Source organism: Cryptomeria japonica, chromosome 6 (genome assembly GCF_030272615.1).
Source record: "Cryptomeria japonica chromosome 6, Sugi_1.0, whole genome shotgun sequence".
NCBI lineage: Eukaryota > Viridiplantae > Streptophyta > Pinopsida > Cupressales > Cupressaceae > Cryptomeria > Cryptomeria japonica.
In genome coordinates, this window is record NC_081410.1 from 1,583,474 (window position 1) to 1,604,473 (window position 21,000).

Genomic DNA, 21,000 nt, shown 5'->3' on the forward strand with positions numbered 1-21,000 from the left:
TCATCGAAAAGATTTCAAAGGATTCTAAGATCTACCTCGGGATCAAAGGAGCTAGTGGAATTGGGATTTCCCTCCAAGACAGGGCGTAACAAGATAGCAGCTTCATCAAGTGAAGGACCATCACGTGGAGGAGATCTTCCCAATCAAGTTCAAGGAATCGTTCAACCAAGCAATCAGCAAAGTTTAATTCAACTATCTGTCCAATCGAGCATTCAACAAGTTTCAGTTCAAGCAAGTGTAGCAAATCAAACAAATGCTCCAATGGCTTGGTGTTCTGCAAATGCTTCTCCTCTTACTACATTTTCTGATTATCATGACATGCCCAAGAATCCAAAGCATATTTGCTCTAAGTTTTAAGTTGGTGATATGGATTAGATTGCTGATGAGCACATCAAGATTTTTGAGGATACTCTTCAAAACAGGGACATCTAGTATGAGGACATTGCGTGTTGACTATTCTCGTATTCTTTGGGAGAAGAGGCATTTTATTGGTATGTTAATCTGCAGGTTGATTCAATTTGCAATTAGCAAGGGATGAAGGATGCCTTCTTGGCAAAATTCAGGTTGCCAATCAGCTCGGCTGAATTGTATATGCAATTTGTTGAGGTAAAGAGACAAGGGCATGAACCAATCAACACCTTCAACAGTAGGTTTCACAAGCCTTACACAAGATTGTGTGATCCAATTTGAATTACGCTGCAACACTACTAGTTTATTATGCAGCCTTGGATGGTTTTACATCCATGTTTTTGAGAAGAGCCAACCCAGCCTCAACTAATCTAAAAATGACTTATGCGGAAGAAATCAAGGTTAATGCTGATATGGGGATGAACACTGCTGGACCACTCAATCACATGGGATATATTGCTATGCCAAATCAAATTCAAGGAATTAATCATTGGCACATCACACTCCCGTGATGAATCCCATCCCAACCCCTATCAACCAATTTGTACTTCATCCAGGTGTTCCTCTTTCTCAAACACCACCATCACAACCAGTATACCTTCAAAATGCAACATCATCGACAAGGACTCAAGAGGAGAGAGATGAGAAGAAGGAATTGGTTAAGTGAAAAGATTGTCTACGAAGGTTACACTCTTGAGGAATCAAAACAATTAGTTCCAAAGCATGCAAAGGAATTACCAAGAATATCAAGGAAACGACCAAGGATTCCAAGGAAACATCCAAGGATTATGAGGAAATAACTAGGGATTCTAAAGGAAAACTAGGTCATGGAATACTGCACCCAATTATGGAAATGTGCCATCACCCTTCGACAATCCGCCAAATTCCAAGAACCGATCGACAAAGAAGGTGTTTCTAGCTGAAGCAACTTTATCAAGTTGGTGTAGGTTGCACAATACAAATCGACATTTGAAATTACAATGCCCTGAATTCAAGATAGCTGTTGATATTTTCCAAAAGGAGATGTGTAGAGTGAAGCACAAGAAAATCCTCTTGTAACAAGATATGAGATAGTTCCTACGATGAGATATGATCGAGCTTTGATCATTGAGGATTTTAAGTTTCCTCCAGACTTTGACAATGGTATGATACAAGACCAAAATGGTAGATTTTTGCTAGCATCAACAAATAGTCCAGTGGAGACGCCAAGCTTCCAATTTCCACCTGCATCTACAAATGGACCAGTTGAAGATTCAAATCATATTTAACTTCCTCTTAACAATAGCGTCCTAGTGGAAGGAGTAAGAGAAGTTCAAGTGCTCCAATAGTTGTTGGGAAATCCTAGATCCCGAGTCTATCAAAGGAATTATCGATCGCAAGATCCATTGATCACGTCAATTCCTCCAAATAACTTCTCAATTTCACCAAATCCGAATGCAAGCAACACTCCAAGCTATCGAAAGAATTCACCTGAATATAGGCAGAATGTTGCTCATCGGTAAGGGTGAATTGAAAAGGTTGAGCTAATGTGTGTTGGAGTAATTCAAGAAAGTGAAGGTGAGTTGGTCTCTGATTGAGTTGATGAGAGTGCCAAAAATTAGAGAAACATTGTTGGGAAGTTTGAATGATAGCACCATCGCAAAGAGTACTACTCAAAATACATCAAATGTTTCGAAAAATACATTAAGTGCTCCTCAATCAAAATGTAGCTCAAAACATGAATGTGGTCCAAAGTGCACCACCTACTCCTCAAAGTGAACCTGATGTTACTCAACAACCACCAAATACTATCTACATGGTTCAAAGTTCATCGAGCACACCAAAAGAAAAAAAGTTTAGATGCTCAAAAGGAAAAGTGATGGTCTTTTATCAAGGAAAAGATGAACTTGCTCCATTTATTCTATTTGTTAGAATTTTTGGAAAACTTCTACACAACTGTTTGATGGACTTGCGTCCAGCAATGTGATGCCTTTGGCCATATGTAGAAGGTTGGGTTTGACTCCTACTTACACAACCAAGAAGGTGACTCAATTGGATAATATGGAAGTCTTAGTGGTAGGAGAATTGAACAATATCCACATGCAACTAGCAGCTAATCCAAGGATTCAACATTTTATCGACATTTCAGTGGTGGATATTTCAGATTATATGGTATGCTCCTATGTAGAGATTGGTCTAGAAGATTGAATGGATATGTAGCTATTGATTTTTCACACATGTGGTTGCCATGGAAAGGGCTTCCAAATCAGATAAAGATAGACAGTATGCCAAGGTTGAATCTCATGATAACAGAGTATGGAGAGGATAATGAACTCTTGTTCCTAGAAACGGACCTTGGTCTTTAATGGCCCAAAGTGGAGGAAGCCTTAATGTTGTAAAGCACAAAGGAAGAAGACAATTTGCAGGAAATTCCCGATTCTATGGAAGTGCTTGTCGAAAGTGATTATGAATCTTCTTTTGAAGAAGGTGATGTCATGTTTGAGAATTTCAGAAATTTTATTCTCAAGAATGTAAAACAAGGAATTGAGCTGGGTAATCATTCTTGCATCCAAGACTTGTTATTACCAAATTGGTGCAAAATACATAATGCTTTTCATTTCGAGTTTTCGTGTGCAATGTGTAAGATTGCTTTGAACCAAGTCCATAAGAGAATTTGGCAAACATCAAGATTTGAAAGTGTCGAAGTGCTTGAGAGTAATATGAGCCGTTCTGAGGAAGCATTGCCAATGGTAGAAGAGGTCGTGAATGATAAAGTTGAGCAAAACCAAGATCAAGTTTCACAATAGGTGCGTGAAGAACAAATTAGTTATGGTCAAGATAAATTCCAGAAGGCTCAAGAAAATAGCCAAGCGTGGACATTAAGGTTTGATGGATCCAAGTCCAAGGAAGGAGCTAGTGTCAGTTCTGAGTTGATCAGTCCATCCGGAGAAGCTTACATGGCTGCTCATAGATTGCAGTTTCCATATACCAACAACGTAACTGAATATGAATCACTTGTTCATGGATTGTTACTTGCCATCAAGAAGGGAGTTAAAGTTTTGCATGTATTTGGAGATTCCAAAGTGGTCATAAGGCAAGTAAGGAAGCATTATGTTTGTCATGACAAAAAAATGTGTCTCTACTGCAATCGAGTTTGGGATCTTATTGAAAGTGTCGACGCCTTTAACATCAAGTCCATTTATTGGTCAAAGAATCAAGTGGCGAACTCATTGGGTCAAGCTGCAAGTTCACTAGAACCACTCACTATGAAAGGATTGAAGAAATTCACAGTTGAATTAACTCTAGTACCCTCGGTCTTGGACAACATCACTAATTTCCAGGCGTTCGATGATGATAAGCATATAGCAGAATTCTTGACCAATTTAGATGTGTTTTTAACTCAGATAACTGATGAAGAAAAAATTGAAGAAGTTGAGTTTGATCCAGAAGGGACCATGAACTTGCAAACTAATATTATCCCAAAGGGAATGATACAATTAGAAAGAGTCTTTGATTCTGATAGATTAAGTTCACTCAAGTATCAGAGCACGGATGGAGGCAAATGTGAAACTGTGAATTTGAGAACCAATGAAGAAGTGAAAAATGTTTTTATAGGAAAAGTGCACACACCTGAAGAGAAGGAAGTTATACTTAAGAGTATGAGAGAATTTCCTGATGTGATTGCATGGGGTAATGAAGATTTGAAAACATATGATACCTCCATCATCACACATACAATTCCTCTCAAGCCTAGAAGCAAACCCTTTCGACAATGTCAGAGGCCGGTCAATCCACTATTGGAACCACTCATTTATCAAGAAGTGAAGAAGCTGCTCTCTGCAAGGATCATCTTTCCAGTAACACCAATCTAGTTCCAGTTAGAAAGAAGAATGGTGAAATAAGGCTATGTGTAGGTTTTCAAAATCTCAACAAGGCATGAAAGAAAGACAATTTACCCTTTGCAATCATTAGACAAAGTACTACAAATTGTGAAAGGATCACAGATGATGCCTTTCTAGATGGTTATTTGGAATACAATCAAGGGATACAATCAAGTGATGGTTGAGCACGGAGATAGATTGAAAACTGCTTTCACACCCAAGTGGGGCACATTTATGAACCTTATCCTTTCTGTAAAGCTTATCCTTTCTTAACCTTATCCTCTGTGAAGGCATTTATGAACCTTATCCTTTTCTGTAAAGCTCATCTTTTCAACAAATTTATGATTTAGCAGGAGCCCATCCATAGTTGTTCAATCTTCTATATATTGTAATGAGTTTGCATATACTACTCACTCTTTGGAGTCCAGCTCTGCAGAGCTGTATGGAGCTATAAAGAACTGTGAAGTTCAGTTATAATCTTTTAGTCTGATCAAGATAATTTTGTTTCTATTTCTGCTCCCTCTATTTTCTACATTTGGTATCAGAGCTGTTTGGCTGTGTGTAGCTGTGAGTGAAACATTGAAGTCGTTAGGTGTATCTGTAGTTGCAGAAGCCAAGGGAGATTAGCAGAGAAGTAGTCCTTGCCTGATCTCAGCCAAAGATAAGATTGTGACCACCAGTTCAAGTGTGATTAAGTCATCCCTACCAAAGTGTATTTATAAACGTCAAAGACTTTGAGCCATTGTGAAAAAGGAATCCAATGAAATCAAGGTTTCCAAAAGCAAGTTACAGCCAATGAAAGTGCAGTCCAGTAAGTTAAGGAGGGATTGTGGATCAAAGAATCACCATGCAAGGATGATTCATGAAGGATATAATCAGCGAAGTTCTTCTGTGATTCATCTCTCTAGAGGCAGCGATCCATTATTCATGAGCTGCAAGTCTCAGAGCAGCATCCTTGAGAGCAGCATCGTTGGTCAGCGAATTGACTTGCATAATCTGTGCATGACAGCGAACAGACCTCTGAGATCTTGCAGATAAGTTAATGCTATTGTTTGTGGCCTATTTTCATGTCAACATTCTGCTGTTCTGAGTTATCTGCTGCTGAAGCAAAATTGTAATGTTACATTCTGTTTGTGTAATAAAGATTAAGATTTGTTGCTGGGTTTTGACCTCCAAGAGGGAGGTTTTCCCAGGGTGCTCTTGTGTTCTGTGTATGCATTGTGTTGTTTTCTGTTCATTGCTATCAGTCTGATCTAAAAATAACAGATTTTCATTGTATTATTCCGAATTGGAGTATTCTATATGAATATTTTAGCTAGGAGTCATTACAAGCTCTCAAGGCAAGTCTTTTGTAAATATTTGGAGATGTCAGTGTGAAGAGGTTTATACCCTTCTTTGCTTGGAATCTTTTTTTAACTCACCTTGGTTTTTCCCGAGACCAATTTCTTTGTGTATGCTCTCTTATCTGATGTGTCCTGTGTCTTTTTCTTTCTTGTCAATTACTTATAGATTTCAGCACTTTGAACAGCTCAATCTAGTACATATAAACGCTGTTTTTATTATCCTGTACAGAAACTTCTAGTAGTTGTGAATCAAAAAATTCTGAGATCTTTGCTGGTGAATTAAGTAATGGAATAAATGTACCCGTTATGAATCAAAATCTCTCTGAAAATGCTGAATTAGGGAGAGTCATTAGGACACGTTACCCCTTAAGTGCCTAGCCTTGGGCTCATAGTGGTCATATGATTGATACCGACTGACACCACCCGAGTTCTTCCCGACTATTTTGCATGGCATTGTTTTACTGCCAGGAGATTTTTGATGTAGTTTAAAATTTTGTGTAGCCATTTTGGCATAGCACTTAAAGAGAAATTCCTGTAAAAGATGTCATCAATTTTTTTTTTTAATCTGTCACACTGTACTCAGAACGCATATAAAATTCTAGTCTTAGCTAATCTTTCTTTTTGAATAATTTGACTCAATTTTAGCAGGGAGAGTATCATCAACATAATGTGCACTATGAATCTTCTGATAGGATTCTCAAAGATTTGCTTTTTATTTTACTCTGTCAGACAGTGCTCACAACCTATCCAAAATACTAGTCTTAGCTGATCTTTTTTTGTGAACAATTTAATTCTATTTATCAGCGAGAGACTAATCATCAATACAATGGGCAATACAATCTCCAAGCGATATGGTAAATTGTTTCTCTTAATAGGATTCTATTTTCTAGAACTTTAAACAAATAACCCAGTACATCAGCAGCAATGGCATAAAATATAGGGGCTAAATACATTCTATCTAGAGAGAACTCCATAGTTTCTACAGAGTACAATTGATACTTAACTTCATCCTTGCAAGAAGCATTAGAATAAAGTATCGTGTGAGTAGATCTGAACATTGGACTATAGCTTAGCAAAGAACAACGCATCAAGATTAATTTCTATGCAATCCTATCATATTCTGTTAATTTTCTTATAAAAATAGTTTTCTTCCCTTGTACTTTGGGTTCAAGGTGACCACATACACAGTAATAAGATTGTACAAAATGAACCAAAGCTTGGCTTGGGATGATTTTAAAAATGTTTCTCCTTTTCTTATGCTGAGCTTGACAGTCAGTATACTTAAAGGTTTGTTTTGGCCTTTGGAATTGTTAGAATAAGTATTATTCCTGTATTTAATTGTCAATTAGGTGTAATATTAGTTAATTAGATTGTTTCTAATTTTGACGATTGTTTCATTATGGAAACATTGTGCTTGTAATTGCTATATGTGCATTTGATTCTTTTGTGAATGATACAAGCAATTACCATTAATTTCAGGAATGGAAGCTTATTGCATATGCTAAATTTTAGCTTGTCTATCAGCACACATTTTGCCAATTAGTTTTTGTCTTCTGACGCACACATCATCTGGGTTTTCTCAGTGATAATTCTTGCACAGACTTTTCGTAGGAATTCTATATTGATGCAGTATTGTACAAATTGCTTTTATTTGTCCAGCTGATCATTTATGGTTATTTATAATTATAGGTTCTATTCTTCTTGAAACCTACTGTGCCAAAAACCATGTGCTATGTAGTGTTCGCATCTCTAAATTTTATAGGAATCACACTCTTCAACTCTACTCACTTCAATTGCTCCAAATTTCCAATAATATATCCAGAGGTTTCATAGTGTTAATATCAGACATACATTTAATTTCATTCAAGTTGCCTCTGTTATTTGTTTCTTTTAATCTTAATTGCTTTTGATCATGTTGGTGGCTCCATATGCTTTGGACATAGCAGTGAATTTACATTAACTTTTTTGCGATGCAGTCTATATCACCTTACAGTGGGCATTACCAACCAACTGAAGAAAATTTAGACAAGTTCACTAGTTTCCTTGTTGAAAACGGTGTTCATATGACTAGTGTGGAGGTTTGTGTTACGATCAAAGAAATCCTATTTTTATCTTGATGCTTTATGTTCTATCAATATGGCATAGGTGCAATTTAACTGGCATTATATTTATTGGTCCTATGCTTTTAACAAGCTTTTCTTTTATTCTTATGCATTTTTGGTTGCTTCTCCCATGCAAGCCTTATTTTAATTCATTTTACCTTTTCTGTGATTGGAAGATCGCGAGTTGGGACTTTCAAGACCTTGTCCTCTTTGGTAGACCCTTTTTATGCAAATAAATTATTTACTTACCCAAATTTTAGTGGGCTAGAAATGTGGCTTATTAAGTAGTAGTTATAAATTGAAGTATGACAAAAATGTTGACAGCAATTAAATTTCATTCAGTTTTTTGGTATATATATTTGAGTTTTAACTTTTATGCATGTATTCTTTACTGCCCCTTTTTTGTTACAGAAACTAGAACACAGATGTTTGGTTGGATTAAAATAAAGGCAAACTTGTCGTAAGCTTGCTTTGTCTTTCTTGCATCTGAGGTACATATTTTTTTGCGGGCTTACTTTTACTATAAATAGATGTTTTGACTTTTTAGATCATAAATGGAGGCAGGTGGAAAGAATCGAGAAGCACCTAATCATAAGCAGTCTCAAAATTAAGACTGCTGTTCCTTATGAGATTTTATAGGTTGAAACAGGTACTTTCCCCTTGGAGACATTGGTGATGGTTCGATTATTAAGTTAGCTAAAGAAGATTCAAAATATGGACAACCATTGCTGGCTTAAGTTAATTGTGGAGATGAACTAACTAGAAGAAAGAACAAATGGATGAAGCAAAATGACAAATGGGTGAAGAAGTGGGATGTTAATATGCACGAATATTTAAATACTAATGAGGAAATAAAAAAAGTCTGTGAGAGAAAAGCTTAGGAACACCATATGGACAAAAAGAACAGGATGGAAAAAGCTTAATATATCAAAGAATTTGATCCCATGTGGGACCATGAGGAAAAAGCCTACATAGTAGTGAATATGAAATGGAAAGAAAAAATATTGATAGCCCAACTAAGGACTAGTTGACATCATCTTAGATGTGAAATTGACAGATGAATGATACCTAAAGAGGAATGGGAAAAGAGAATTTGTCACTTTTGCAGTAAAGGAATGGTGGAGATAGAATGGCATTTGGTTATCGGAGAGGAGTTCAGTGGTGGTTGGGGGGCAATAGTGCTTTCTGTGAGGAGAGCCCGGTGAAGCGCCCCTCACATCCATTTGTTCTCCCATCCATCCTAAAGAAGGCTGGGGAATCAATACAAAGAATCCGAAATCAAGGCAGAGCGCTCCAAAGAAGACTGTCCCTCTAGCGGTTGGCTGTCCTAACTCACTATAGCATTTGTTCTACCGGGGCGCATTTGTTTAGCTTCCTTTCGGATAAATGGTCCCTCGTTCATTAAGTAGGTAGGGGACAATCTTACTTTCTTGAACTCCCGTTTCTCAACAATAAAGTATTATTCCTAATGAATGGAGAAGAGACTCCTCACTTTCCTTCAGCCGGCCAATCAAAACTATTGCCCCATCCACTAGCCGGAGTGCTTAGCCTACATCGACATCTGCACAAGCTATGAAGACACCTTGAAAATTTATAATTTAAGAACCTTGTTTGAGGAGGCAAGGGTGGGCAAAATTGCAAACCTTTTGATAAAAATTCACTGCAGAAGGTTTGATCTCAAGAAGAGATTACAAACTTTATAGGGCTTTGGTATTGGGAGGTTGTGTGCTGTCTTGGGTCCCATAGGGTGCTTTGGCCTCATGGACATTATTTAAAATCTTTCATTCATTCCTCCATTAATGTTCAAACTTGTAGCCTTTTGTGAGGGAAATGCGTTTTTTTTCTTCTTGTAATTCATCCTATGAGGGAATTATGCTGTCCTAATCTTGGAAACCTCTTCATAAGGAGGTAATTACCTCAATAATGAGTGCGCCATTTTTGTTGAGTATAGATGATCCATTCCTCTAGATTGTGTCATTAGAATAAGATTGCTATATTTCATTTATAATGGTCAATTTAGTTGTTGGGACTATATTTGGTTTCTTCATCTTCTTTGCTTTTTTTAGTTTTCAATTGTTTTCGTTATGGAAAGATCTCTTGTAATCTCCTATTTAAGGAGTCTTCTACTCCTTTGTAATATATTAATTATCATTTCCAAGTATTATAATTCGTGCTGTTTAACCTCTGGCTGCCTTCCAACATGATGTTGGGCAATGAAGTTATCCCTCCTGCTATCTGAAGTGATGGAAAACAAGGCAAACTGCATCTTTGACAATTTTGTAGGAGAATTTTATTTGAAAATCCCAAACAATATAACACCCACGATTTTGTGAAGAAATCGTCAAAATTCTACAAAAAAATGAAAACAACCAAGACTAAATTTGGGAGAAACCCTAGGCACTAAGAATCCACAATTTTGTTTGAAAAAATTGTAAAAAAAGTAAGCAACATATTTGTCCCGTGGGTAGTGTTGTGACATTTTCACACATCACCTCGTTGCAAATGGGTACCCCCACTTTTCACTTAGATTAGGTACTTTAGTTAGGTGTTTTGGTTTTAGCTTGGTAGCAATCCCTAGTCGTTAACCTTTGCTAGTGAGGAAGAAGTGTGTAGGTTGAGCATGAAAGTTGTCGTCTCGCAAAATTGTAAAAATGTCACGACTGTCAAATGTTGTCATGTTACGAGGTTGTTAGGAAAGAGGTCAAGGTGAGCGAAAATTGAAATTTCCTTCTAGGGATTGTTTTTCCACCCTTTGAAGAGTTGATGAAACTAAGTGTTAAGCAATGGAGTTTGTTTGAAGACAAAGAAATTTGGAAACTTGCTTCTATCTATCGATTTTCCCCTCCTGGAAATTGAGAGCTAAATGAAAGAGAAGTTGGAAATCTTCCTTGTGGAGATCGATTTTCCACTTTAGGAGGAAATTTTTAAGGCAAAATTTGAAGGAAAATCAAATCTTCCTTCTACCTTGCAAATTTCCACTCTTCCTTCTAAGGGTTGATTTTCCACTCTTTAAGCAAATGATGAGCAATGCAAATAAAAAATGGAACAAAGAAGGTCAAAAAACAAGGAAATTAAATCTTCCTTCTACACATCGATTTTCCACTCCTTCCTTCTTCATGGCAAATTTCCATCCTTGCTAAGTTGAATGATGAAAAAGGAGGAAGTGAAATTCTAAGGCAATGAAAATCAAATCTTCCTAGTGGAGGTCGAATTTCCACTCTTCCTCCTAGATTAAACATTAAGTGAAGTTTTTTAAGGATCAAATCTTCCTTGTGCCTTGTGTTTTTCCACCCTTCCTTCTAGGGTGCGAATTTCCACCACAATATTTGATGAATTTTTAAAGAGCAAATCTTCCTTGTGCATGTTAAATTTCCACTCCTTCCTTCTAGGCATCGATTTTCCACTCCTCATGTTGGGTGATTGAAGGTGATTAAAAGATTGAATATGAAAGAGCAAACCTTCCTTGTAGGGATTTTCCACCCTTTCTCTAAGTCGATTTTCACTCCTTCATTTGCAATTTAAACTTAAGCGCTTGATATTGTATCATTATTTGAATGAAAAATCGCATGGAGATGAGGATGCCGACTTGACAATGAGGAAGGCGAATTTTTAATGCAAAGCAAAAACATTTTCAAGACAAAGTTAGCTTGAAAACGAAGATGAAGGGGTGTGACTTGTGTAGCAAGGCATATAAAGCAAAGGAAAGCGCTATTCATTTAAAAACAAATTCAAAATTCACTAAGCAAATTAGTAACAAGAAACATTTCCAGATTCTCAGTCAGGCAGAATTGAAAATATAATCAGATTTTTTACAGCATTGAAGGGTGAATCTAAAGGTAAAATTCATCAAGCATAAAGGGAGAATTAAGAATCAAATTTAGGGGCGGTGTTGTCAAGGAAGATTTAGTACAAATTCAGGGTGAATCTGATCAAAATCAGAAGCTTGTCAAAGGAACATCAGACCGTAAGTCTTATATGTGCAGAATGGGAGGCATCATTTTCCTAGTGAAAATCATTATTTCCAGTGATTAGCGAGTCTATTTTGTGATGCAAGGGTTTAAGCTTACATTTTATTGTAATCTTGCATTTCATTTTTAATCCACTTTCATGATATCTTCTTTGTCTTTCAGGTATAATTGCAATAGGAGTGAAGAAGAACTTCACAAGGAACAAGAGAAGGCAAAAGTGTGGAAATGAGGATTGATTGCAAGGTCAGCTTGTCGAAGGACTTTCAATGTCATTCAAGGAGGTAGCAAGAAAGGGTTTCACAATTTGAGTTAGAGTTTTAAGTGATCCAAGGAGGTGAATCAAATGAAAGACTCAACCATAACAAGGGATTGCATTAAGCAAGAGACTAGAGCCAGCAAGGGAGGAAGATTTTAACAAAGCATGTGCAAGGATGTACACGAGGAAGGATACCATTACAACATCTTGAATTTCTTTCAGAAATCCAAGATCATATGTTCAATATATGAATTTACATCAAGGAGTTCAAGAAGATGAAGAATGATGCATCAAGACTCAACATCATGAGGACTTCAAGTTTAACAATGCAAGGAAGGACAAGATTCACACTCCAAGAGTGACAAAGAAGATAATCGAGTTCAAGGCAATGAATTCTTTAACATGAGGATGCAAATGCATCATGAAGAAGAAAAATTCCCAAGTATGGAGATGAAAATGCAAATGTGACTAAGTCGAATAGTTTCAAAAGAGTTAATCAAGCCTAACAACTTGATCACTTTGAGATGATGCAATCTGGGAATATGCCCCATCTTCATCCCATTGAGCAACTGGATGATGTTGAGTATCAAGAGATATTGCTCAACTACATACTTTGTGATGATCTGCAAGGTGGGCTAAGGTGCCATCCTATTCATCACCAACCAATCAGATCGTGCCCAAATACACCGAACTTTACCCATCCAAAGGTGGAGCAAGTGATGCATGGCACTTCATTGAATATTGTTTATCATACCTAACCCACTTTCTCATTTGTTAGAGTTCAAGTTGGACATGTGTCCTAAATGATGTAATTATTTCATTGGTCAAGGAGTTTGTTGTAGCAAACCCTAATCAGGGTTTTATTGTTGGATCTTGGCCGTTGATTTGAGAATCAATCTGAGCCTTTGAATTGTAATGAGCTCTCTATATAAGACTCAACTCTCTCGTTTGAATATATAATAGCCAGATAGTTAAAAGTGGCAGTAGAGTAGGAGAAAAGGAGATTGTCGCCAAGACTTTGTTGCAAGAAACATATTATTTTCATTGAAGATATGGTGAATTTCATATGTTGATTCAACATTTTGCATGGTCTCTACTTATTAGTTTTGATGTTGATTTGATGGATGGACGATCTTATTGTTGATGAATGGTAAACCTATGTTCATACCACTTGGAGTTTGTTGATTGCAAATTGTAGTGCGTGGTCAAAGTGAACTTGATTAAAAGCTTAACTTCAATCATTGTATGCTCATTGTTCAATAATGTTGGTGTGCATGGGTGATATGAAAATCATTTTGAGGAGATTGCAACTTCTTTGTGTAGTTGTTATTGCATGGCAAAGCAAAGCTTGGTTTGGTTGCACCTAATCAACAATCATTTCTTATATTTTTTAGGATTAGTATAGGCTTTTTAAACCCTTATCTCTTTTGCCTTTTATTTCCCAAGCAGTTAAGTTAGTTTGCACGTTCCAGCAGAGCTCAAGCAAAACATAAGTCCCCTTGTGATTCCAGCAAAATCACATTATACACCGAGTCTATCCCACATAAAGTTGCTTGTACGCAGCAGGAACCTTGGAATCATCTTGTTTGATCACATAGCTTAGCATTCGAGAGGTCTTTGTTCAAGAGAGGATAGAATCCTTAGTATTTTATTTTGTGTTGCATTGTGTCATAAAAAGCACATCAATAGGTAGAAGCAGAGCATCGGGGAACTATTAAAGCAGCGTGTGAGGCAATATGGCTTCAAAGAATGCTTTTTGACATGAAAATGTCTCAAGTAGTTCTTTCACCCTTGTTTTGTGACAACCAAGGGGTGCTAAAGCTTGCCAAAAATCCAGCCTTCCCCGAGCGAACAAAACATGTAGAGCTTCATTGTCAATTCTTATGACAACTTGTTGAAGATGGATTAGTGATGTTGTAGTATGTTCCAAATGAGGATCAGATTGTAGACATTCTTACCAAGTTGAGTTTAGACAAATTTGTAAAATTTTTGAACAAACTTGGTGTAGTTAGTAGATTGACCATTAAGGGAAGGTATTAAAATAATATTGCCATATTCAGTTGATAATGGTCAATTTAGTTATTAGGATTGTGTTTAGAAACTATCTTTGTTTCTTCGTGTTGTTTGATTTTCTTAGTTGTTGATTGTTTTCGTTATGGAAATATATCTTGTAATCTCTTATTTAAGGAGTCTTTCTCTCCTTTGTAATATAATAATGATGTGTATTATTATTAACATATTTATACAATGATGTAATATTATAATAATGTATCATTATTTTATATGTATTTCAATATTCCAACAGCTCCACTGTTGCTCCCTTACTACTCCACTGCTGCTCCCTTAGTACATCATTTTCTTAAGAGGACAATTCAAGGAAGTTTGAAATTTTTTGAAGTTTGCTACAACACGAGATTTGGTAAAGATGTTAGTGTGTTGATCAAGTGGAACGATATTGGAGCTGAATATTCTATTGGACATCTTTGCAAATGTAGTGGCACTTAAACGTGTAGAGTGCGTTCATGAAAAAACTTGATTTCTAACAAATTTCAACAATCCTTGATTCTTGTATAACAAAATTATTGGATGTGTTTTAGGAACAGCCATGCCTGTCAAGATGCGATGGCAAATTTTTGATAAATGGCTTGTGTGTGGTGATGAGAACATACGGACATATGTTTTTTTCCTGGCCTTTTCTATGAGATCTGAAATCCATTGGAACTTGCCAATATCTTTGGGTGCATTGTTTAATGAATGTACACAACATGGCATCTAAAATATATGCTTGTACTTTTTTTGCACCTTTATACCTGCTGCTTTAGATATCGGGGTAGCATCGGTAACAACTTGGACTACATGTGATTCCCCCACCTCTTTAATGTCTTCACATAGCTGGTTATGAAGAAATTCTGCATTTTTTTTCTTTCCTTGAAAAATCTATTGCTTTTAAAAATCAAGGCCCCTTTGTTGCATGTTACCATGACTTTAAGTAGCAGACGATTTCTAGTGTTTGTCTACCCATCCAAAACAATACTGCATCCTTTTGTAGCCTACACTCTTTTCATTGGTGCAGTTTGTTGCTCTAATCGAATTTTTTCTTTATCAATTAGAGTAGTGTGAAGCTTTACAGATCCAGGTGGCTTATACCCAGCTAGTCAATTATTGATAACTTGGACCATCTCGTCAAAGAAAGGTGAGCGGGCAACATTAAAGGGCATTCCATTTGCATAAAAGAAGTGTGCAATGTTGCATCATCTGCTTCTCGACCTTGCACATCAAAAAGTATTTCAATGGGGTTTGAGCTGCCAACGTGTGGTCTCTTGTGAGAATGGTGTGCTGCTACATATTTCAATGGGTGCAATGATTAGTTTCTCCTTTATATATTCAAACGCCTTCTGACACTTTTCTGTCCACTCAAATCTCTTTCTGTTTCGCTGGAGGTGGTGATTGGATGCTATTCTGCAAAAAATCATCACAAACTTTGTGTAATACTTGGCTAAACCCACGAAGCTCCTTACTTGTATGTTTCTTGGTACTGGCCATTCCACTATAGCTTTATTTTTGCTTGGTACACTGCTATTCCTTTTGCAAAAAAAAAGTGTCCCAAGTCCTGTACCTCTTTTTGGAAAAAGGTGCATTTGGATAGATTTCCAAATAGTTTATGCTCACGCAAACGTTGAACGACTACTCGTTAAGTGCTGAAAATGTTCTTCCTCAACCCTTGAGTAAATCAGAATGTCGTCAAGAAATACTAACACAAATTTGCCTAAACGATCTTTAAACACATTGTTCATTAAATTCATGAACGCTACTGGTGCATTGGTGAGTCGGAAGGGTAATATTGTGAACTCATAGTGTCTGTATCTTGTTTTGAATGTCATCTTATGAATATCTTCCTCCTTAAGCCACAACTGATGATAGCCTGACCATAAATGAATCTTGGAGAATGCTGTGGCCACTCTCATTTGATCAAATAAATCGTCAATTCTAGGTACGGGGTACTTATTCTTGATGGTGAGCTTATTGAGCATTTGATAATTTATACATAGGCGCAATGTCCCATCCTCTTTCTTTACAAATATCACAGGGGTTCCCCATGGTGACACACTTGGCCGTATTAATCCTTTCCCAATGAGTTCTTGCAGTTGTGCTTTACAAAATATGATAGTTACATGCAAAAGATGCTCCACCCCGTCGCCATGCGTTGACTCAGCCGTCACTTGGTCAAACTCTCACCAACAGTAAATGTGCCATCATGCTGCCATGTATTCAATAGATTCTCGACATGCAAGTGGACCCCATCGTCATAGGAACTTCTATAATTTTTTGGGTTGTGCTTCGTTAATACAAAATATTCTCTTTACATGTCGCCAACTCATCCTTTATGAGAATATTTCCATTTTGGGCCCACAAAAGACATTTTGGAAGATTTTCCTGCCTTCGAAGAATTTTAACAAATTTATCCGCTTCTGCAGGGATCCTATACATCTAGAATTCTTGGAGAGAGAAAATTCTTGAAGAGAGAATTTTGTTGTTAAGGGAAATTTCTGTGCATAGTTCGTCCTGAAGGGTGAATGAAGATTTTCTTGACCATTGACCATTTTCCATGCTTAAGGAATTTTGTCTTGTTCTAAGCTCTGGAGAGAGAAAATCTTCTTTCTTGGCCAATTTTCCTTGTGCCTTGAAATTCTTCACCTTGGGCATATTTCTTCCTTGAGGAAGGAATTTCTTCAATCCTTAAGCCAAATCTCACATTTTCCAAGAATTCTGTCCTGGAGGAAGGAAATTCCAACACTTAGTCAATTTTTCGCTTCCTTGGAATTTTGTCTTGAAGGAAAAGAATTTCCAACATTTTATCAATTTTTCACTTTCCTGGAATTTTGTCCTGAAGGAAGAAATTTCCAACACTTAGTCAATTTTTTCACTTTTCTGGAATTTCTTCATCTTGGGTGTAATTTTCTCCTTGGGAAGAGTTTTTTGAACAATTCATTACGTTTCCTATTTTTTAGGAATTTTTTCCATTTTGAGCTTTGGAATTCAGGAGAGAGAAAATTCTCTCCCTTGACCAATTCTGTCACCGCCTCGGGATTTTTTTCCCGAGGGGATCTTCCTTTCTCATTCTTATCCTTGACTTCAAATTTCCATGCCTTGGATTTCAACCTTCAATCTTGGTTGTTGGAATAACCCTGTGGAGGAATTTTCTTTGGAAGGAAAGTTCCTTGATTTTAAATTTCCATGCCTTGGAATTCAATCTTCATTCTTGGGCTTTGGAATGACCCCGTGGAGGAATTTTCTTTGGAAGGGAAATTCCTTGACATCAAATTTCCATGCCTTGGAATTCAACCTTCAATCTTGGGCGCTAGAATGACCCTGTGGAGGAATTCTATGCTTTGGACAAAATTCCATCACCCCCTTGTCTAGTGCTCTACCCTTTGATTGGGCGTGGAAATCACATGATGTAGGAATTCTGGTCGAGGAGGAAAATTCCTCTTGACCCTCAGTTTAGTGCTCATCACCTAATTGGGCGCTGATTTGGGGTGGTGTAGGAATTTTGGGTGTGGAGGATTTCTCAACTTTCAAACTTCTCCTCCATGAAGGCATTTTGGTGCAAACTCTTGTTTTGGAACATGTTCATGTCAGAAGGATTCTCATGATTTACTCTCCCGACACAACCATTTTTGAGCAATTGTCGGATTGGGATGCCATATTTGGAATTGAAGTGATTTTCTTGCCTTAGGAGGATTTTCAACGCCTTTCCACTTTTGGAATGATTTCCACACAACCATTTTTGGCTCAAAAAGCCTGCTTTTTCAAACTTTTTGGATTTAGACAAGTATTCAGGAGTGCGTAGTCTTCAGTGTTGGGACCCTTGCCTGTGAAGATCCTGCCAAAAATAGACTTACTAAGAATGGTAAGTATTTCAAAATGTCAAAATTAGGGCAAAACAGGACAAAACGACACTCACTAAAAATAAAAATTGCTAAAAATAGTAAGTTTGATTTTCAATGAAATAAAGACAATTCAGGAGGTAGTGAAATCCCTAAAAAATTCCTTAAAGGGTCTTGATTCCAATGCAATGTCCAGTTTTTCCAAAACCCTAAGGAAAGGGCCTCAAATCTAAGTTTAAAGGGCGAAACCCTAAAATGGACCAAACGAGTTCCAGACTTAGTCAAATTTGCTCAAAGGACTTGCAGACTTGATCAAATTCACCCAAAACACTTGCAAACTGGGGAGACCATAGAGACTGCTGTGAAAAGACCCAGAGAAACATAACCTAAGACCAAGAGGACCTAAAGTAGGGGTTCCACATTGCAATGGGGTGATGTGTGAAATCGTCACAACACCCCCTAACTTGCATGACACTTTGGCTAGTGGTGTATTTGACTCTTGTGAACTGATAGATGCATGGTGACTGTAGCACCATCTTGGTCAAGGGTTCATAATAAGCATGTAGGAGTGCAATCAATGTCCACCACCCGTACTTGGTATAAGGAATGAAAGAGTTGTGTACTTGCAACTTACCCTTGGGTCCAACTGACCATTGGTAAACTTTGGAAACTAAATTACAAGGTGGACATAGGTGTAATCCTACCATAGGAATCAAACCTAAGTCCTTATTTAGCTGAGGGTGCTAGGTTTTATCATACTAAAGACCCAGTTTAGACATAATCACAATGATCTTCACACAAAGACTAAGTCTCGGAATTACAAAATAGAGCTTTTTAACATGAAAAATACAAACTCTCTCTTACTTCCCTTATTATGGTTCAGACAAGTTTAACTAGCTGTACATGAATACTTTATTTCAAAGGAAAAGCTTAAAATGATATAGATTGAGCTTCCATTTGGGTTTAAGAGCATAGGCAACCATATGGAGAGGGGTGTTCATTGTGTTTTACCTCTTTGTGACAATAGGCTTGATCTGATCCGTATAAAATTGTAATCTAGGGTCTTTGTTATGAATTGCTTGCTTCATTTGATAAAACATGTTATAAAAAGTCTCATAAATCTCTGCAAGGCTAGGAGAGTTTGTATCTACATACTTGATAACCTCCACATTAAGTAATATGATAGAGCAAACATATTTGCAAGCAACATTTAAAAATTATGACATTAACACTATTAATAATGTAAATTAAAATTTGAAAATAAAAAGTAAAACAAAGTAGAAACTCAAACATATTAAACCACCAAGCATCATTAAGTACCCTTTCTCTCACCACTTTCCTTTTTTTGTATCTTTGATTGAGCCCACTTTTTCCACTCTCCACAAACCAGCATGGATTGTAGAGAATCCTGCACCTCCAACATCCTCTCCAACAAAATAAAATAGCTAGCATATAGTCTCAATTGGTTTGAGGAATTCTTTCTTTGAATAGGATGGAAACAGTGCAAGTGAAGCTTAATGGTTACATACAAACATTTGTATGTCTCTAGTTTCGACCACTGCTATCTTCACCCAATCTATTATGTCAGTGTTTTTCAAAGCATTATGCAAAGCGTGTACATAGCATGGAGTCCAAAACATATGTTTGTAAGTACTCTCAACCATCAAACCAACTAACTTACAAACACGAGCTAAATCTGTCACAACTTGTACAATATTAGAAAACCCAACCTCCTCTTTGGTCTCCTTCAAAAGAGCAAATTGGTAATCAGCATCCTTGTGATTTCCAAAACAATCAATAGCTTTAAGAAAGTATGAACTAGCATGACATGTAACTATAACATTAATGAGTGACCAATGTTGAATATTAGGCCAGCCATCCATGACAATGGAACGATCAATCATCATCCATGTTTGTTTCATATCCATCAATATGTTCATCTTTGAATATTGTTTGTTGAGGTGGGAGGTACTTGTGTATGTTCTCCAAGGGGAACATAAGAGTGTAAAACTACCATTGCATCTCTCAACATACCTTTGAAATAAGGAGACCTTGCAAAATAAAATGAGATAGCATGTGCATAAAAAAAAACTGGCCATTGAATCAATCAGTTGCCCACATTTTTGAGAATTCATTAATCCTACCACTATACTTTTTTCACTTGCAATAGAAGTGGCCTTACTCTTCCCTCTATCACAACTTTCTTGTACTGATGAATTGGGATAGTCATATTGATCAATAGATTGCAATGTTTGGGATGAATGTTTCCTAGCAGTACAAGTAATTTTTTCCTCACTCTCCAACCAACCTAGTCATTTCATTTTCTTGTTTTAATGTTATATCTACACAAACTCTAACCCTATTTGCACTCTCAACCATAAATGTTGTGTAACCTTACTATAGCTCCCAAGACTAAGTTATTGGTTTGGGTTTGGGTACGCAAACCTGGTTTGTGGGTTTGGGCAAAATATTTTTTGCCCTTTGGGTTCATGGTTTGGGTTTGTTAGTATATATATATATATATATATATATATATATATATATATATATATATATATGCAAAAAGTTTAAAGAAATATGCAAAATTATAAAACTAAATATATTTAATAGTATGCCACTTCATCATTGATCAATGCCAAATGCTAATTGATAGTTCAGATTTTCAACATTAATACTATGTCATATGCTATATAATATATCTATATCAATGTATCATATATGTCTAGGTGAACGATTCAAATGAAAATCATTACAATTACAAAATTGACAATTAAAAATAACAATTGTCTTCTATCTTCATCAATCTTCAAAAGGATCTAGATCAAGATCATCGTCATTTGCTTCAAGTTCAAATTCAAAATCATTTGAACCCAAAGCAGTGCCACTCTTGCTAGGTGCATCAGGTGTAGGTATATCATCATCATCATCCATAGTGGCTCTAGCCAGATCATCATTAGTTGCATCCAAGTTGGTACACTCAGGGGTTACATCCCAATGCTTCATTGACCAATCCTTGTATTGTTGTTCCCTATGTGTTAGAAGACTCAAATTGGAATGAATATAAACCAAGTCTTCTGCTCTTTTTGAATCCAACCAGTTATGCTTTACTGAGTAGATAAAGGAGAGTATGTACTCCAATTCTGTTTAGTAGCAGAAGAACTTGCACCCTGTTGAA

General features: G+C 36.7%; 1 protein-coding gene across 2 annotated transcripts in view; it reads left to right on the top strand.

The window, feature by feature from the left end:
- The window catches only part of LOC131077543 (IQ domain-containing protein IQM3), a 49,712-nt gene that overhangs the window by 19,162 nt on the left and 9,550 nt on the right, over positions 1-21,000 (top strand). The window contains exon 8 of one of the 2 annotated variants that reach the window (XM_058015056.2): positions 7,588-7,689. The exons of the other annotated variant lie outside the window; for it this stretch is intronic. Within the exon in view, the coding sequence (XP_057871039.1) occupies positions 7,588-7,689 (102 nt within the window). The remainder of the gene's footprint in view (positions 1-7,587; positions 7,690-21,000) is intronic. 2 annotated transcript variants of the gene reach the window in all.